We start from the raw sequence: 16967 nt of genomic DNA on the forward strand, positions 1-16967 counted from the left end.
TAGGAAAAGTTTATGGATGTCAGGAGATTAATGGCTAGAATCTTCACTATTTTAATCCCACATAAGTTTCTGAAGCTGTATAAAATCACCAAATAGTAAGCAGACTGAATATGAAAACATGTCATAGCACTGTAGGGGTTAAATGCAGGAGACACATCTACAGACATAAGGATTGAGGGCTGATGGGAGAGAGACAACAGTTAATAGATTTCTTTATTGACAAGTTGTGGTGAATGTGGACACAAGGGGCGAGTGGCATCACAGTTGACGTCCACCAGCTGAGTGGAATCTCAAGTGGTGATTTATTGAAGGTGAATCTGGATTGAGTGTCTGTCACTATATATTTCCTATGCTATGTTTCTTCTTTGACCAATGTTTCAAATATGTGTTGCTATTTTTTTTTTTTCAATGTTTCAGTTTTCATGTGTTATCTTTCTTCATAGAATTTCAGCTTTGCATTGTATTTGCTTTTCTATTTTCTACAAAGTTAAAGTGTTCCTCTGCTACCTTTGGGTGTACAGACACTTGCTACATCAGCACTGCATGCCTTACATACTCTACACACCCTCTGATAAAGAAGACAATGATATTTTCTATACTGTGAGAAGGAAGGACTTATCAAAATTGTAATGAAACCCCTACAAATTTTTGTCATGATGAGAACATTAGATGCAGAAAGTGTTTGTATGTATGTATGTAAATGTAAGTTAGGAAGTTTGATAGTTAGGTATTATTCTTATGCCAATCATGTAGTCTCAATGCTCTGCATATTATAAAGTTTTAGGAGGCAAACTGTAAGTATAGTCATGGTCAGAAATTGAGTAGCTTCCACACTGACTTCCACTTCTTATTTAAGTCAAAAGTCCATTGATCTACTAAGAACCTGTTAACGGTCTGGTTTTGTAAGGAGACTGTAAACAGACCAAGGAACTCAAAACTGAGGGAGAACATATGGACAGTGGGAATAATTGTGGAATGTTATTCTACTTCTGACTGTGACTGTAACAAAGGAAATGTCTATGTATAAGAAACTTGGCCTGTCCAAGCTTCATTCAGGAGACCACAGGCCAAGTGGAGAACAAATCAACAATGATGCTTAGTAGAGAAAGTTCCATTATTAGAGTCAAACCATGATACAGGCTAACATTATACTTGAGAATCACACAGATATAGTGAAATGCATCTTGTAGCAAAAATACATGTTGAATCATTCATAGAGACATAAACAATTATGGAGGGCACACTACAGATTCCAGTGTTCTTGCCTGTCCTCTGTGCCTCCCTTGGTTTCTAGCACATATGGTTTCCTAGCTTTGTAGTAATATTTTATGCGTTTTAGGGTTAAATATGTGACGTTATTCACTAAACAGACATCGCTGATTACTACGGTTCATTTCCATCCATAGAATCTGGTCCCGAGCATCTCTTAACACCATAAGCTTGTTCTGACCAGTGCAGCACATCATGTTTCTGTGCCACACCACAGCAATGACAAGGCAGAAGAAAACACTCGCACTTAACACCTTCCATACATCTCTCTCTCATGTTTTCAGGATTCTCATTATTGCACACACGCAGGCTCTCCAGGGAGCAATATAGGTAATCATTTAATATGTACATCTCAGCACGTTGTCCAGTTTCTACACACGAGAACACACCACCACTCTAACGTCTGGTGTTAATTCCTTTGTAGATGTGTATGTAGTACTAGAACTGCCACTTACATGTACACTCTTAGCCTTATCATCTATGTATGTACAACACTATCACAAGATTCAGGGTGTGTATCAGCTTCCACTCTTAAGGATGTGAGGGAGGGAGGGAGGGAGGGAAGGAAGGGGAAAGGAAAGAAAGGGGTTGGATTCATAAGTCTCTTGGAATAAAAGGTTTTGACTCTTTATCATAATGTCATATTGTGAAATGTTTTTTTTTTTCTTATATTATGTTCTTGTATGTTATCTTGAAATTTTTTTTTTTATATTTATCTCTAGTTGATTACTTTTATTTTATCTAGAAATATTAGAACTATTTTTGTGAGACAATATTTTGTGTGTTCATGTACTAGTATTATGTGTAGCTATTGTGTGTACCATTATTTCTGTAGAATCGTCAAAAGGATATTTCTTTCGTGTCGCTGATTGCTTTTCTCAACTTTAGCATGTCGTTTTGAAAGATGATCACTGAACACAAAAGAATCAAGAAATCTGAAAATCAAGATTCACTTCATGTGGAGATGGATGAAGAGTGACTTGGCTAGACGTTTTGATTTTTGAAGTTGAATGGATGCCCAGTGTGAGGGGAGGGAGAGAAGGAGGGGAGTGTACAAAGTAGAGCAAGGATAAGAGAGAGCTATAACTGCTGCAATAAGTTAGAGAAGTGAGGAGAGGAAAATAAGGCCATTGGAGCCTCTCTACAGCAAGATCTCTAGGAATAAATGACAGGAATTGATAAGAAGTGTTTGGAATCAGTTATGCAAAGAGGAATCTAGCGTCCATGAATGCGATGAGGTATATACTGTGGACTGAATCCCATCTGCTGCCTCATCTGCTGCCCGCCCCTGCTTGTGTGGGGCGGTGGAGGTGGTGGAGGTGATGGTGGAGGATGATGGTAGTGATGGTGGTGGTGGTAATGGAAGGGGAGAGTCAGCAGGGGAAGCAGAGATCAGGAGAAACAACACAGCTTCCTCCAGCCACGTTTTCTGGTGTGGGTGTCGTCGGTGTAGTCGAGGGTGTTGGTGGGTGAGTGGTGGCTGTTGAGAGGCTCAGTGGCAGCATCTCTTGCACCTCCACCACGCATGCTGCCCCCACCGCCAAGTTTCCTGTGTCTTGAGAAGGAACGTTTTGAGGAACCTCCACGTGTCAGCATTGGAAGGTTGCGTGCCTCCAGTGCTGCCAGAATAGCCTGGTCAAACACCTCCTTCAGGTTTCGCTGAGTGAGAGCTGAGGACTCCACGTATCCTACAGCTCCTATCTGGTGGGCCAAGCGCCGTGCTGCCACTTCGGACACCGGCTGCTCCCGGTACTGCGCCAGCTCTATGAGGACCTGTCAAAATGAGGGACATTAGTGGACATTGTAGTGGATGAAAGCCTGGAATAAATAGATGCATAGAATATGAAGAGATGGTGCATGTTGTAGAGAAATTCCTCACCGAGCACAATGTGAAAGACAAGCTGAGAGAAGAGAGACAGATGAAGCAGAAAATGAAGGCAAGACTTCAGCAACAGAATACAATGCCTTGCTTGTGTTAACATCTGACACTTCACAGTGAAATAATAGTTCTAGGAGACCCTGTGGACACACTACATGACTGAGAAGTGCAGGTCTGGTGAAAGAAGGTGCAGTAAATACCCAGATGGAAATATGAGACATTTTGCCGAGATGGTCTGGAGAACAGAGGGAGTAGAACACAAGAGGAGAGAGAACAGTGGAGAAAGTTGGAAGAGACCTTTACTCAGCACTGGAATCATAAAAGGTGATGATGATGTGGATAGGGAAGGAAGGCACATGACATCCAATATAAATCAACCTCTTCTTTGCATAAGATTTGTATTATCCACCTGAAAAGTAAAAAAAAAAGCATAAAAAAGAAGCAAGAATTGAGCACATGTATTGTAAGTCATCTTTTCATTGTAAGTAGTATGGATTTTTTGTCCTTTTACAGTATACTACTTAGTTTTATCTATAACATAACAACTACAATGAAATACAAGTGAGGGCATAAAGATCTGTTGCTGCTTGAAGTTCACCTCCATTCACTTCTATACATGTCTCGTATCTACCATCAGGGAACTCCCACTGACTGAGGGAAGGATTGGCCGTGATGAAGGTCACAGTTTCTACGCCTTTCCAGGTACTTACAAGGTCCTTGCCTCACGCTTATCATGACGCAATACCTTGTTCCTCCTACCTCGCTTGTGGCCTTCGCTTATTCCTTCCTTCCTTCCTTCCTTCTTTCCTTTCCTTTCCTATTCTTCCACGGCGCAAATGCTCTCTCTCTCTCTCTCTCTCTCTCTCTCTCTCTCTCTCTCATCATCTTCATCATCTGTGTATCTTTTCTATCCAACATGTTCAGAAGACTTCCAAAAGCCACTCCACTTGTTCAAACAACCTACAGTTTACTCTCTCTCTCTCTCTCTCTCTCTCTCTCTCTCTCTCTACGTAGAACAATTTCATTAAACTTCAGCACTACAAAAGCGAGATAAAACTCATGTTAGGAAGATTGATTGGAACATTTCTCCTTGACGACGCAATAACACACAAAGTTACAGATGCGTGAGGAAGAAGGCAGGAAACCAAGGTGGATGGTGTTGAAGGGGGCGGATGAGGGGAGGGTGATTGCAGTGAAAGGCAGACACAGGTACAGAAGGTTCCACTATTTACCCATTTCAACCCAGAGTAAGCAGAAAGAGCTACCGCAGCGAGAAAGGAAGAGTATTTGAGTGCATGTGTGTGTGTGTGTGAGGCTGCGAACTACACGCACTTTGTCAGGTGCCGCAGTGCTGCCGCTCGCACACTGATTAATGTTTGTCCGGTGATCCAACCTCGGCATGACAAAGAGGCCACGTGAAGAACGCTACGGGTACACACACACACACACACACACACACACACACACCTTGAGTCTCTCACTTTTACGAGTCTTTTTTTTTTTTTTGCCATATTAATGCAGTTTTTGTTAAGTTCCGGCGACCCAGGCATCTAATACTCGCACCGGCAGCCTTACTTGGTCGGTGGCGCAAAAAATAAAGGAAGTCTTGTTTAGATTTAGCAAAGAATGAGTGATATGTTGCTGCTCTCTCTCTCTCTCTCTCTCTCTCTCTCTCTCTCTCCACGTAAAGCTTGTTACTTTACTCGTATTGTTGTTATGTGTAACCATTCCTAAACACTTCCATCCCATCTTGTTGCTTGTTGCTCGCTCACCTTCACATCTGTCCTGAGGTCGCTCTGAGTCCCTACCAACACGATGGGTGGGCGAGGATTATGCTGACGCAGCTCCGGCAGCCACTTCTCCCGCACGTTGTGGAAGGAGGTTGGCGATACCACGCTAAAGCACACCAGAAACACGTCCGTCTGGGGGTAGCACAGGGGGCGCAGCGAGTCGAAGTCATCCTGTGGAGAAAAGAATACATTAAGTACTTTGGTCATGGATCATGGATAGTGTGAGAGAAAAATGACCTCAAGGATTCATCTACAAGTAGGTTGTTTTGATGTCCTTAATTCCTTCAGTACCATGACGCGTTTTCATATTTATTCTTCTTAGTATTTAGTGATTTTATACAGCTTCAAAAACTTATGTGATGATTCAAATAGTAAAGATTCTGATCATTACTAGTCTGACCTCCATAGATACTTCTTAATGTAAATAAAATCGTCTAATCATACTTAAATTCATAGAAAAAATGCGTCCCAGTACTGAAGGAGTTAAGGGAAGTGCCGCATGTGAAGTGTAGAGAATGAAACTAAGGTTGAGTAACTTCTGCATTAATGATGTATGCAATGTAAAAGATAAGAACAGCGGATCCGTGGCGTGGAGACATGCAGTTTGTAAGTTCAGAGGAGCGGGAACCATGAAAATAGCTGTAAAATATAGCAAGAAACTCATCACTGCTGTACATTATGAGATGTTGAAGACAGACATTTATAGAAGCGAAGTATATGAGATGAATAGCCTTCGACTCCACCCAGTTTACGAGTATGGCCAGGGCTCATTCATTTCAGCACCCCAACCACACACAGTCCAACTCCAAGCCAGCACTCTTGTGGGGAGGAGAAAACTGACAGACGATACAGAACTCTAGGCTAGAATCATGAAGCTTAAGATTTAAAGTATGAATTGACAAAAGAATGTAGTTTCGCAATATGAATATAGCTGGATGAAGGAGTGAAAGTCCAAGGAAACTCACAAAATCTCTATAAAAGGGGCACCATCACCACCATCGCCATTGCCATCACTGTCACCCATCATCCTCGTCTGTACAGGTGTTCTCCCTCGCTACCCTTGTGGCTTTATTTGTACACATCCAACTTTCGCTTCTGCTCTTCCCTGCGGGTCACAACGCGAGCTGCTTCGTTGGCATCCAGACCACGAGACTCATACCCTGACAAGACTGACCCACCAGGACGCCGCGAGACACATACAACGTCTCCTCTGGCCACGGCTAAGACCTTAAATTGTTCGGGTTTCCATTGAGTCTGTTGTCAAAGGCTGTAGAGATAAATAGTCGAATTTTTAAATGTTTTGCTATTAATGTTTTTTTTACAGTCAATAGATAAAAACATTTCTAATCGGTCTATTGGCTTCCATTAGAGTCTTAAGAGTGGAGATAACACGTTGAAGTCTTTAAGAATGTGGTTTTAAGACGAACAAGATTAATATGTCTAAAAGTCACTTGTATAATGCAAGGCAAGGAAACTCATTTGAATACTCGTCCTTGTAACTCAGACACTCACGTAACTTATAAATAATTCTGAACCTCAACGCACAAAGTTGAGAGATCCCATCTTGAATGAATTTTTCACGCTCCTTTACCACAGCATAAAAAAAATCCGGCTCCGTAAAGCTGTCAGTGATCACCGGACTTCACATACACACCAACACCTTGGCTCCACAGGCTCGTCCAGCGCAGCGGAACCCGTCCGTCTATCTTTCTACACCTGCCAGTCATGTTTCCGTAAGATTCATCGCAACATTCTCCCAAGCTGTTTACTTTTTCTTCGGAGCAGCGGGTAAGAGAGGGAAGTTTCACGAAGATCTATGCATGTGGCTGACGCTTCCTCCTCACTCTCTCGCTGTGAAGGTTAAAGAGTGATTTCCCTCCTGTCTTTACTGTCTGTCGCTTTACGCTATCTTGCAAGTGGAAGGGTGAAAGGTACTCCCCTCCCCGCCTCTCTCTTCTCTCGCACGGGTAGCTAGCTCCATTTACCACCCAGCAGCTGATCGCCCTGTGACCAAAGAAGGCTCGCACCTCCTCAGCACAACGCACATAAAGCAGAGACAATTTCAGGCCCACCAATTTCAGTCTGGCGGAAAAGGAAGGGAATTATAGTTCCTAGAAAGCGAAGTAGAACCAAAATATAAATGTAAAATGTATTGAGTTAGTATTTACTCCTCACCGACTACAGGAAATAAATATATAGACAAATAAATAAAGAGGAAAAAAATGCCTGAAGGTTTGAAGCCACAAAAGGGGAGGGCGAGTTTTCCTTGTCCAAAATAGCTTCCCGCGTTCAGTTCCCAAAGTGACAGGTAGAGTGAGTCACGCGGGGCGATGAACAGGTGGCGGGAGCAGCTGATGAAAGCAACACCTGGAAGCAAAGCAGGTGTGTCGCGTCGCGGGCAACTGACTGAATGAAAGTTTGAATGAGACGAAGAGGGCACGGGAATGAAGCAGGAAGAGGACGTGGTGGTGGTGGTGGGTTAACCAGCGACCCGCTTACTGTTTCGCTTCTTGATCTAAACAGTTAAACAGTTACGTTGTTCCTGTGTATTCCATGGGACCGGATAAGCTACAGTGATGTGAATAGTGTGTGTGTGTGTGTGTGTGTGTGTGTGTGGCGCCAGTGTTGCCAACCTCACACAAATTGCAGGTAAGCTCTTTATCAGATTCCTGCAGACTGAGTCACAGGTGAAGCACGCCACTCTACACCCTAACCCACTCACTGCTGCTGACAAAAGCCACTCGCCATAAGCGTCCTTGTGGCGTCCTGCGGTAGGTATCATAACGTAACGCTTGGTGACGTCGGCAATGGGAAGGAAGGGCCGCGCCGTCACAGGCTGGCAAACGTCACAAACATTTCTTTCTTTCCGTTTTTGCATGTGAGCTCAGCGGCGATGAAGAGATCCAGTGTAAGGTGCGTTTGTTGTGTCTGTGTCATGTTTGTATGGGCGGCGGTGCGCGGCGAGGGAAGTGAGGAGGCAGGCAGGCAACAGGGTGACAGAGCGGCGGCGTTGGCGGGTGTGGCGCCAACACGTGGTGGTCCACTTGCTCAGCGGCGTCCCGAGTCCGCGCTTGGCCGTGGCTTTCACCCGTATACTGCAGCCAGCCAGCCAGCCAGCGACCCGCCACTCCGCTGTTATGTCGCTCACGGTTGGGACTTCATCAGGTGGCTTCACCCTCAGTGTGTCTCTTGTCAGATTCCATTATTACTTCATCACTGGCTTCCCAGAGTCATGACGCGGCAGTATTGTAGCCGCCAGCGAAATTGACTCGGTAACGAGTACAACTCACTATTGGTCATGAACTGAACTGTATACTTTTGACTTATTGTCTTTCTCAGTTCAGTCGCCACAACAACGACCACTGCTTAATATCTACACAGTTTATCTCTGTCCGATGACGGCGATAACCATACCTCTGTTTACAAATGCGGGACGCGTGATGTAAACCGCCGTGGACCGCTGAGCAGGCCGCGTCGCCAGCTTTTTCCAGCTTCTCTACTATACTTCCACTTGCCTTTGTATTATGTAAATGAGAAATGCGCAAGATTCCAAAGCCGCCAGCAGCCCTAGTCCCTAGTCGCCGTGCCTTATATAAGATCGCCGTGCCCTCCCTCGCCCCAGGAACTCCAGGGCGACGCAAGTACTGACCCGCCGCTGCCCAGACGCCGCCGCCCAGCTGCTATGAACCAACTCACAGACACACGCTTCATATTCAGACAATACACGCAGGACATTATATCATATTGTTCCTGCAGGCAGAAAGATTTAATTAGATCTCATTGCACCACGCATGTTTGTATCTTGTTTGTAGCTTTACTTCCGTGGAGTGTGTCGTAACTATGCTAATATTTTTATCCCCTACATAAAAAGAAGCTGGCTGAGGTTACTAAACGGAGTGATAGGAAAAAAAAAATACATATTAAGTGGTGGAGTTGTAAAGAGCGTAAGGTTAATCCAGCTCTCGGAGTGTCTTGTTATCCTTCTGCTGTCACCTTTTTGTGGCCTACAGTATGACGAGGCCTGACGGAAGGGAGCCTCGTGGCGCGTATGGCGTGCTTTACTCCTATTGCGTGTTGCGTTTCGTGTGTATTGTGGTTGTATCAGTGTATGGCGAGAATGAGACGTTGACAGCATTGCTAACCATAACTTCTACTGTTACGGCCACGTGTCGGCTTGATGGCTTCTTGCAGCTTCCCTTGTCTTCTTTGTTCTTATGTACAGTACCTTAACAACAACATTAACTACTACCACTACTATTACTACTGCTAATACAACTACTGCTGTTGCTGCTGCTGCTGCTGCTATTGTTACTACCAACGCCACTGCCGCTGCTGCTACAATTTGGTCACCTTTGTCTAGGTAAGCACAAAGCAGTGACAGTAAGTGGTCGTGGGGTGTAAACATCACTTCCTGGAGTTAGTGCACGACCACAAGGATAGCAGTGAACCAGTGACGTCAGAAGGCAACGACCAATGATAAAAAGCCGCAGCGGTGACGCCACGAGGCAAGAACCAATGACGGTGCTCCCTGACACGGCCCAACAATGAGGCAGCGGTGCATGAACCTGTGGAACCATGACTAATACTGCTCTTACTGCTGCTGCTGCTGCTGGTGATGATGATGATGTTGATACTACTATTACTACTGCTACTGCTACTACTAATATTGTTGTTACTGCTGTTGTTGCTGTTGCTGGTGCTGTTACTACTATTGCAAATATTACCGATATTCACATAATCTACTACTTTTACTACTACTACTACTACTACTACTACTACTACTACTACTACTACTGTTGTTGTTGCTACTGCTGCTATCACAACCATTCCTATTTTTCCTGGTCAAAGACTATCGCTGGCGTATCTTCGTGTGTTATTCCTCCTCCTCCTCCCTCATTTCGTTCCCGTGGCAGCCGCTCTATTTGGGCTCCACAGTCTGTCTGAGTCTGTCTGTCTGTCTGTCGGTCCGCAGCTGTGTGTAGTGTAGTGGAGGGAGTAAATCTTTAGCATTCCTTAGTATGTCTTAAGTTCCCTCACTGTTTTCACTGCTAATCGCTCTTCATTACTCGCTGCTCCCTTGTGTTTTGAGATTTCCCTCCCTTCGTTTACGTGTTCACTGGACAACGTCATTCATTATTCTCACCGCTACATGTCCTTCAAAATTCATAGTTTCCTTACGTGTTTTTCATTTTCCTTTTTCGTATTTTCTTTTGTCTTTCTTTTTTACGTTTTCACTGCTCACCGTCATTCATTATTCATTGTCTCCACCACTGCTACATGTCCTTCAAACTGCATAATACCGATTTTTTCCATGTCTTTTTTTTTCATTGTTTTATTTTTATCTCACTGCAGGACTCTTACTTCTGCTACTAACCTTGTGTGTGTGTGTGTGTGTGTGTGTGTGTGTGTGTGTGTGTGTGTGTGTGTGTGTGTGTGACGGCATAAACCTCCCGTGGGGGTAACACGTATGGTGGAATGGTTGCGACCTCGACTAGGGAGAGAGGAGAGGAGAGAGAGAGAGAGAGAGAGAGAGAGAGAGAGAGAGAGAGAGAGAGAGAGAGAGAGAGAGAGAGAGAGAGAGAGAGAGAGCGCGATGGGAGGAGGGAGGTGAGAGGGAAGGGATAGGAAGAGATGGGAGGGATAGAGGGAGGGGGAGGTGGGGAGGGTGTCACGTCCTCCTAACAGCCCCCGAAGCAAAGGAGTTTCCGCCCCGCCAGTCGCCGTCGCCACTCCCGCCACCACCACCACCGTAGCCGCCACCGCCACTACCACTGTCGCCGCCGCCGCCGCCGCCACCTCTCGGGCTGGGTCGGCGGCGAGGCCCGAGGGGGAGAGAGATAATTACCGGAAGTGCCCCCGAGGAGAAGTTGACCCCACATTGACGAAACCACGAGAGAGAGAGAGAGAGAGAGAGAGAGAGAGAGAGAGAGAGAGAGAGAGAAGGGGGATGAAGGTTCAGGTTTTTAACATTCACCTTTCTTCTTTTAAAAATAGAGAGAAAAAATGGAAAAAAGTCGCGGGAATCTTACTTATTGATTAAAGACAAGGATTTCCTCCTCCTCCTCCTCCTCCTCCTCCTCCTATTACTACTACTACTACCACTACTACTACTACTACTACTACTACTACTACTACTACTACTACTACTACTACTACTACTACTACTACTACTACTACTACACCGTCACAACCATTTTCTCAATCAACACAAAGAAAGCTGCATATCTTCTATTACCACCACTATAACCACCACCACCACCACCACTATAGCCACCAGCACAACCAGGAAAATCGTACTATATCAGCGAGGCAAGAGAAGGGAAAACAAGCCGGTCTCACGTACACAACTCAGCACAACATACCATACTCTCACATCTGGGAACCGAAGCCAAACACACACACACACACACACACACACACACACACACACACACCGAGACAGGGAAGGGGGGAGAGTCAGTCAGTCAGTCATTGCGGGAACGTCAAAACAGACACAAATCAAACCCTCTGAGGAAGCACCCGTGTTTAGTTAGCAGTGAAAGACTCCCGTGGCTCTTAAAATAGTGCATGGAAAGTATCTCTCTATTTCTCGTATCTCACATTCAATTTCCCGGCTTAAGTTTCCCGTGTATCCGGTGCTAGGGAGCAGACTGATCAGATGAGACTTCCCTGTGTCCTTAAACCATGATAGTACTCAATATATGCCGTGGCTCGTATTCTCAAACCCTTCTGTGCCTCACCTCCACTATTTCAAGACTTTATTTATATTTACACGAGTTTTTAGGGTTTTTATACGTTTCTAGAGGCAGATTGACAAGATTTCTGCATTATTAACACGAGAAGCACGCTTGAAAACCCCGCTAATCATCTCTGTCGCCTTAGAAAATAGTCGTGGTGAGACAGCAGAGCGTTTCTGAATGCGGACCATGAGAGTACAGTCATGTATGTCAAGTATTACGAACTCTATTGCTAAGCCAGTACTCTGAAAGGCTCGGCTCTCCCACCCCTGTCGCGCAAATATTAAGTTATATCATTCATTATTACCTATGTGACGTGAACTTGTCCTCTTCACCTTCAGAGAGAGAGAGAGAGAGAGAGAGAGAGAGAGAGAGAGAGAGAGAGAGAGAGAGAGAATAGGACCCGAGACAGCTTGATATCAGTAATAAGAGGATGAAAAAGTGATGTAGACGAAGAGACGAGAGTTTGTATGGGGTTGTAGAGTATCCTGGTGAGAGTTAGATAGGGATGTGATGAATAGGTTTGTTTTATTGCTTCAGCTGTGTGGGTGAATGAGTGAGAGGGCAGGAGTGAATGACTGACTGACTGACTGACTGACTGACTGATTGATTGATTGACTTACTTACTTACCCACTGGTTGAATGATTTGCTGACTGACTGACAATATGAGTGCTTTGATCGTCTTGTCATGAGTGGTAAACGAACTGACTGACTAATTCTCTCTCTCTCTCTCTCTCTCTCTCTCTCTCTCTCTCTCTCTCTCTCTCTCTCTCTCCATAATTTCATACGCTTCAGGCTTTAATCTCTCTCTCTCTCCATTCATCTCAATTTGCACCCATCACCTCTCGGCCTGCCCTCTTGCCTCCAACACACCCCCATCCCTACCACCTCCATCCCATTCCCCACTCAATCTTCAAACTTGGCAGCTACTGTAAGATTCCCCCGTCTTCTCATCTCTCTCCCCTTCCTCTTACTTCTTCCCATTTAGCCATTTTTCTCTCTTACTCCTTCCTCTTCTTCTTTCACCACCTCCCTCTCCCTCTCTCCCTCCCTTCCCTTCCACCTGGTCTTTAAACATATTACCACTTGTCACTCCCTTCCTCTTTCTCTCCCTCTACACTTCATCACTCCCCTTTCCTTCTCAGCTTCCACCTTCCCTCCCGTGCCCAGCTCTCTCCTCCGTGCCCTCTTCCCCTTCCCAAGCTCGAGGTATCATCTGTGGTTGTGAGAGGTGACAGAGGAAATATGTGAATGGAGAAGGAGGAGGAGGAGGAGGAGGTGGAGGAAGAGGAGGAGGGAAGAGAGAGGAGACACCGCCACCTCTCTGTTTTTCTCATTTTTTGTAAGGAAATACTAATGTTCCGGGGAGACAGTGGCGGTTGAAGGGGGAGAGTGTGAGAGTGAGGAAGAGGGAGGGAGTGAGAGGGTGTGGGAAGGATGGATGGATGGAGAGAGAGAGAGAGAGAGAGAGAGAGAGAGAGAGAGAGAGAGAGAGAGAGAGAGAGAGAGAGAGAGAGAGAGAGAGAGAGAGAGAGAGAAGGAAGAGGGATGTTAGAAGGGTGAGAGGGAGGGTGAGGGAGTGAGAGAGTTAAAACTAAAGCCGGAAGAAAAGAAAATTTGAATAAAAACTGTCCGTGGTGAGAGAGAGAGAGAGAGAGAGAGAGAGAGAGTGTCAACAGTTCCGATGCTGACGTTATAATATGTCAGTACGTTGCTAATAACTGTGTGTGTGTGTGTGTGTGTTAGGAAGAGAGAGTGAGCGATAGGAGTGATGACACGCTCGCTCGCTCGAAAGAGAGAGAGAGAGAGAGAGAGAGAGAGAGAGAGAGAGAGAGAGAGAGAGAGAGAGAGAGAGAGAGAGAGAGAGAGAGAGAGAGATGGATAGACAACACAACGCAGGAAAGAAAAGAAATATGGAATGAAGGGAGAGAGAAGACAGGAAGGAGGCGGAGGAAGGGAGTAAGGGAGGAAGGGAAGGGAAGGGAAGTAGAGAGTTAGGGAGACAGGGAGCGGGAGCGGGAGCGGGAGGGAAGCTCTAATCTGACATACTAATCAGCTGGAGAGTTTGATCCTCTCTTTGGCACCTCAACCCTTCAAATCAACATACCCAACACGCCCCACTCAACATGTGACCGGCCGTGCTCCTCCCAATCCCACCCATTCCCCTCCCAACCCCTCCTTTTCCCTCCCATAACCCTTCCTTCCTCTCCCAGCACCTCCCATAACTTCTCCTTTCCCTCCCAACCTCTCCCATAATCCCTCCTTTCTCTCACAACCTCTCCCAACCTCTCTTTCCCCTCTCAGCTCCTCCTATAACCCCTCCTGGCTCTCTCAACCCCTTCCCATACCCCCTCCTTCCCCTCCCAACCTCCCCCAACCTATTCTAATCCATCACAATCCCTTCCAACTCCCCAAATACCCACTCTGTTCCCCATAACCCCGACAACTCATTCTAACCACTCACAACCCATCTCAACCGTACCTAACCCTTCCCTAGCCCATCCCAACCCCTCCTTACCGCACCCATGGCCACTCCTTCCCGCATTTCACTGCCCCATGCCCCGTTATGCCCAGCCCCTTCCTTTCGCCTTGCCTCGCCTCGCCTCCTCTCCGCTTCTGTTTCTATCGCAAAAAACCTCTCTTCGAGGAAAGTAGGCAAGGGGTGGCTAGAGTCTTCCCAGGAAAAAATCTTAACTCCTTCGGTATCATGACGCATTTCTCTATTCATTCTTTTTACTATTTGATGATTTCACACAGCTTCAGAAACATATGTGGGGATTAGAATAGTAAAGACTGTAGCCATTAATCTTCTGTCCTCCATAGATCCTTCCTAATGTAAATAAAATCATCTAAACATGCACAAAACTCAAGGTAAAAATGTGTGTCAGTACTGAATGGGTTAATAGTGACCCTGGTGGGCTGGTGGGCTGTCTTGCTAAGCCGCGCCAAGGAACGTGGAGCACAGAAGTGAGTGGGAGCTATCAGACTACCTCGCATTCTGAAACACTTCTGCGCCGCACCTTCACTACGTTCAAAAGCTTCTACTTGAATTGCCACGAGTTTCTATGTTGGTTTAGTTTATGGACTTCTACACTATTAACAGGAAGAACGAAACATATTACGACATTTAATAGACATCCAAAGTCACTACAGGAGGGAAAAACTGCCACTGGTTTCTATGTTGCTTTATTTTATGGTTCTAGTGACAGAGTATCAAGACTTCTACACTATTAACATTAGGGACGAGGCACATTACGACGCTCAACACAGACACCCAAAGTCACTACAGAGGAAAAAAAAACTGCCACTGGTTTCTATATTACTCTATTTTATGGTTGTAGTGACAGAGTACCAGGATCTCTATACTATTAACAGGAGAGACGAAACACATTACGACACTCAACACAGATGCCCAAAGTCACTACAGAGGGAGGAAAAAAAAAAACAACAACTTCCAACACAACAGCTGGTAAACGTAATCCTAACTTTTTTTTCGGGTGTGGGTGGGACTGACGCACATAAAAGAACAAGGAACAGTAAGTAAATAAATGGTCGCACATCTGAAAGTTCCCGTGTTCTTTGTTCTCCACGTCCTCAAATTATTACAGCCTATTTGCTCCTTCGTCCATCACTGATTGCATTGTCCTCGCCGCAACAATTCTCCGGCGGGAAGGGGAAGCGATTAAGAGCAGTATTATTAAACCAGTCTCAGTCTCTTCCCCTTTATCTAATACACCCGAGGAAGAGACAGTAATACGAAGCAGAGGATTCCACAAATATTAATGCTTTTTAGACGACAAGCAGACTCCAGGCTAGCTAACTAAGGCTGGTATTTCTAAAGGCTTTGTTTTCCTACAAGGACGATTTTTCAAAGGCCACTAAAGGTCAGTCAGGTTCTCGTGATGTTTCTGCGATTGATAAGGTAGAATGTTTATCAATCTATCACAAGAATCATGGAAACACCTTGAAAACTCGGTAAGGGTTCAGAATCATAGTTAACTCGTCACTATAGGATCATGAGAACATCTTTGAAAACTCGGTAAAGGTTCAGAATTATGAATAATCGCGTCACTAAAATCATAAAAACACTCTTAAAAACTCGGTGGAGGCTCAGAATCATAGTTAACTTGTCACTAGGATCATGAGAACATCCTTGAGAACTTGATAAAGGTTCAGAGTCATAGTTAACTCGTCATTAGGATCAGGAGAGCATCTTTAAAAACTCCATTAACTTTCACTGGAGTCTGTTGAAAGTCCTGAATCTTATAAAACTACCACTGGAATCATGAAGACCCACAGAAACATTCACGAGATACTCATGGAAGCAGTCGAGAAGAGACCCCAGCCATTTGAGAGCATTACCCAAGCCTAAGCAGTAAGTGAGGGACGATACAGATGCAAAACCCACAAGACCATTACACCACTCAAATAATCCGGGAACTGAGAATCTTCCAAGGCTAAAAACAACAGTTACAATTCCTCTACGCGGCTCGCAGGAGTGGAAACAAAGGAAACAAAGGAAACCAGCCTGTCGGGCGCTCCAGGCTCTAGTACTGCTGTTGGTGTCTGTGTGTCTGTGTGTGTCTGCAGCTGCTGGAGTTTCACCTTAGGCTACGTAGTGGTATGCGAGGAACGGCGAAGTCATTGGGGCGGATTTAGAATAGATAAGTGGCCCGGGAAAGTTAGAGAGAGAGGGAGAGAGAGGGAGACATCAACTTGCAGGCTCAATCTTAGACACTTAGGGAACTTTCATTATCTGTCGCTGGTGTCATGAAAGAACTCTAGAAAAGCCTCTCTAATTTCTACTGCAGATTGCTCTTAGATATTAAAATTGCACGGCAGGAAGATGTTTATTTAAGACTATGAGGGTGTGTGTGTGTGTGTGTGTGTGTGTGTGTGTGTGTGTGTGTGTGTGTGTGTGTGTGTGTGTGTGTAGGTAGGGGAAGAGGTGCAGGAGGGAAGAGAAAGATAAAAATGCGTATAAAAATTGAGGAAAAAGAAGAAAGGAAACAAAAAAGCTTAAACATTCGTAGTAAGCGATAAGATAGATCAGAGAGAGAGAGAGAGAGAGAGAGAGAGAGAGAGAGAGAGAGAGAGAGAGAGAGAGAGAGAGAGAGAGAGAGAGACGAGTTAATACTACCAACTAACTGCAACGAACCGACGGAGATAAAGAGATAGTGACAGTACCAACATTGTGAAGTCAAAGAGAGAAGGGGAGAGCACGACTGTTGCAGATGAAACACGCACCGTCCTGGCCCCACCCTTTTTTAACAATGCTGGGAGTGTAGGCA

At 45.2% G+C, this 16967-nt stretch overlaps 1 protein-coding gene across 1 annotated transcript in view; it reads right to left on the reverse strand.

Annotated features, from left to right (window-relative positions):
- Nucleotides 1-200: 200 nt before the first annotated feature.
- The window catches only part of LOC123515479 (rho-related GTP-binding protein RhoU-like), a 50802-nt gene continuing 34035 nt past the window's right edge, over nt 201-16967 (reverse strand). The window contains exons 3-4 of the mRNA XM_045274079.1: nt 4921-5109; nt 201-3042 (exon numbers count right to left, since the gene is read on the reverse strand). Of these exons, the coding sequence (XP_045130014.1) occupies nt 2662-3042; nt 4921-5109 (570 nt within the window). The 3' untranslated portion in view covers nt 201-2661. The remainder of the gene's footprint in view (nt 3043-4920; nt 5110-16967) is intronic.

This window comes from Portunus trituberculatus, chromosome 39 (genome assembly GCF_017591435.1).
Source record: "Portunus trituberculatus isolate SZX2019 chromosome 39, ASM1759143v1, whole genome shotgun sequence".
Classification (NCBI taxonomy): domain Eukaryota; kingdom Metazoa; phylum Arthropoda; class Malacostraca; order Decapoda; family Portunidae; genus Portunus; species Portunus trituberculatus.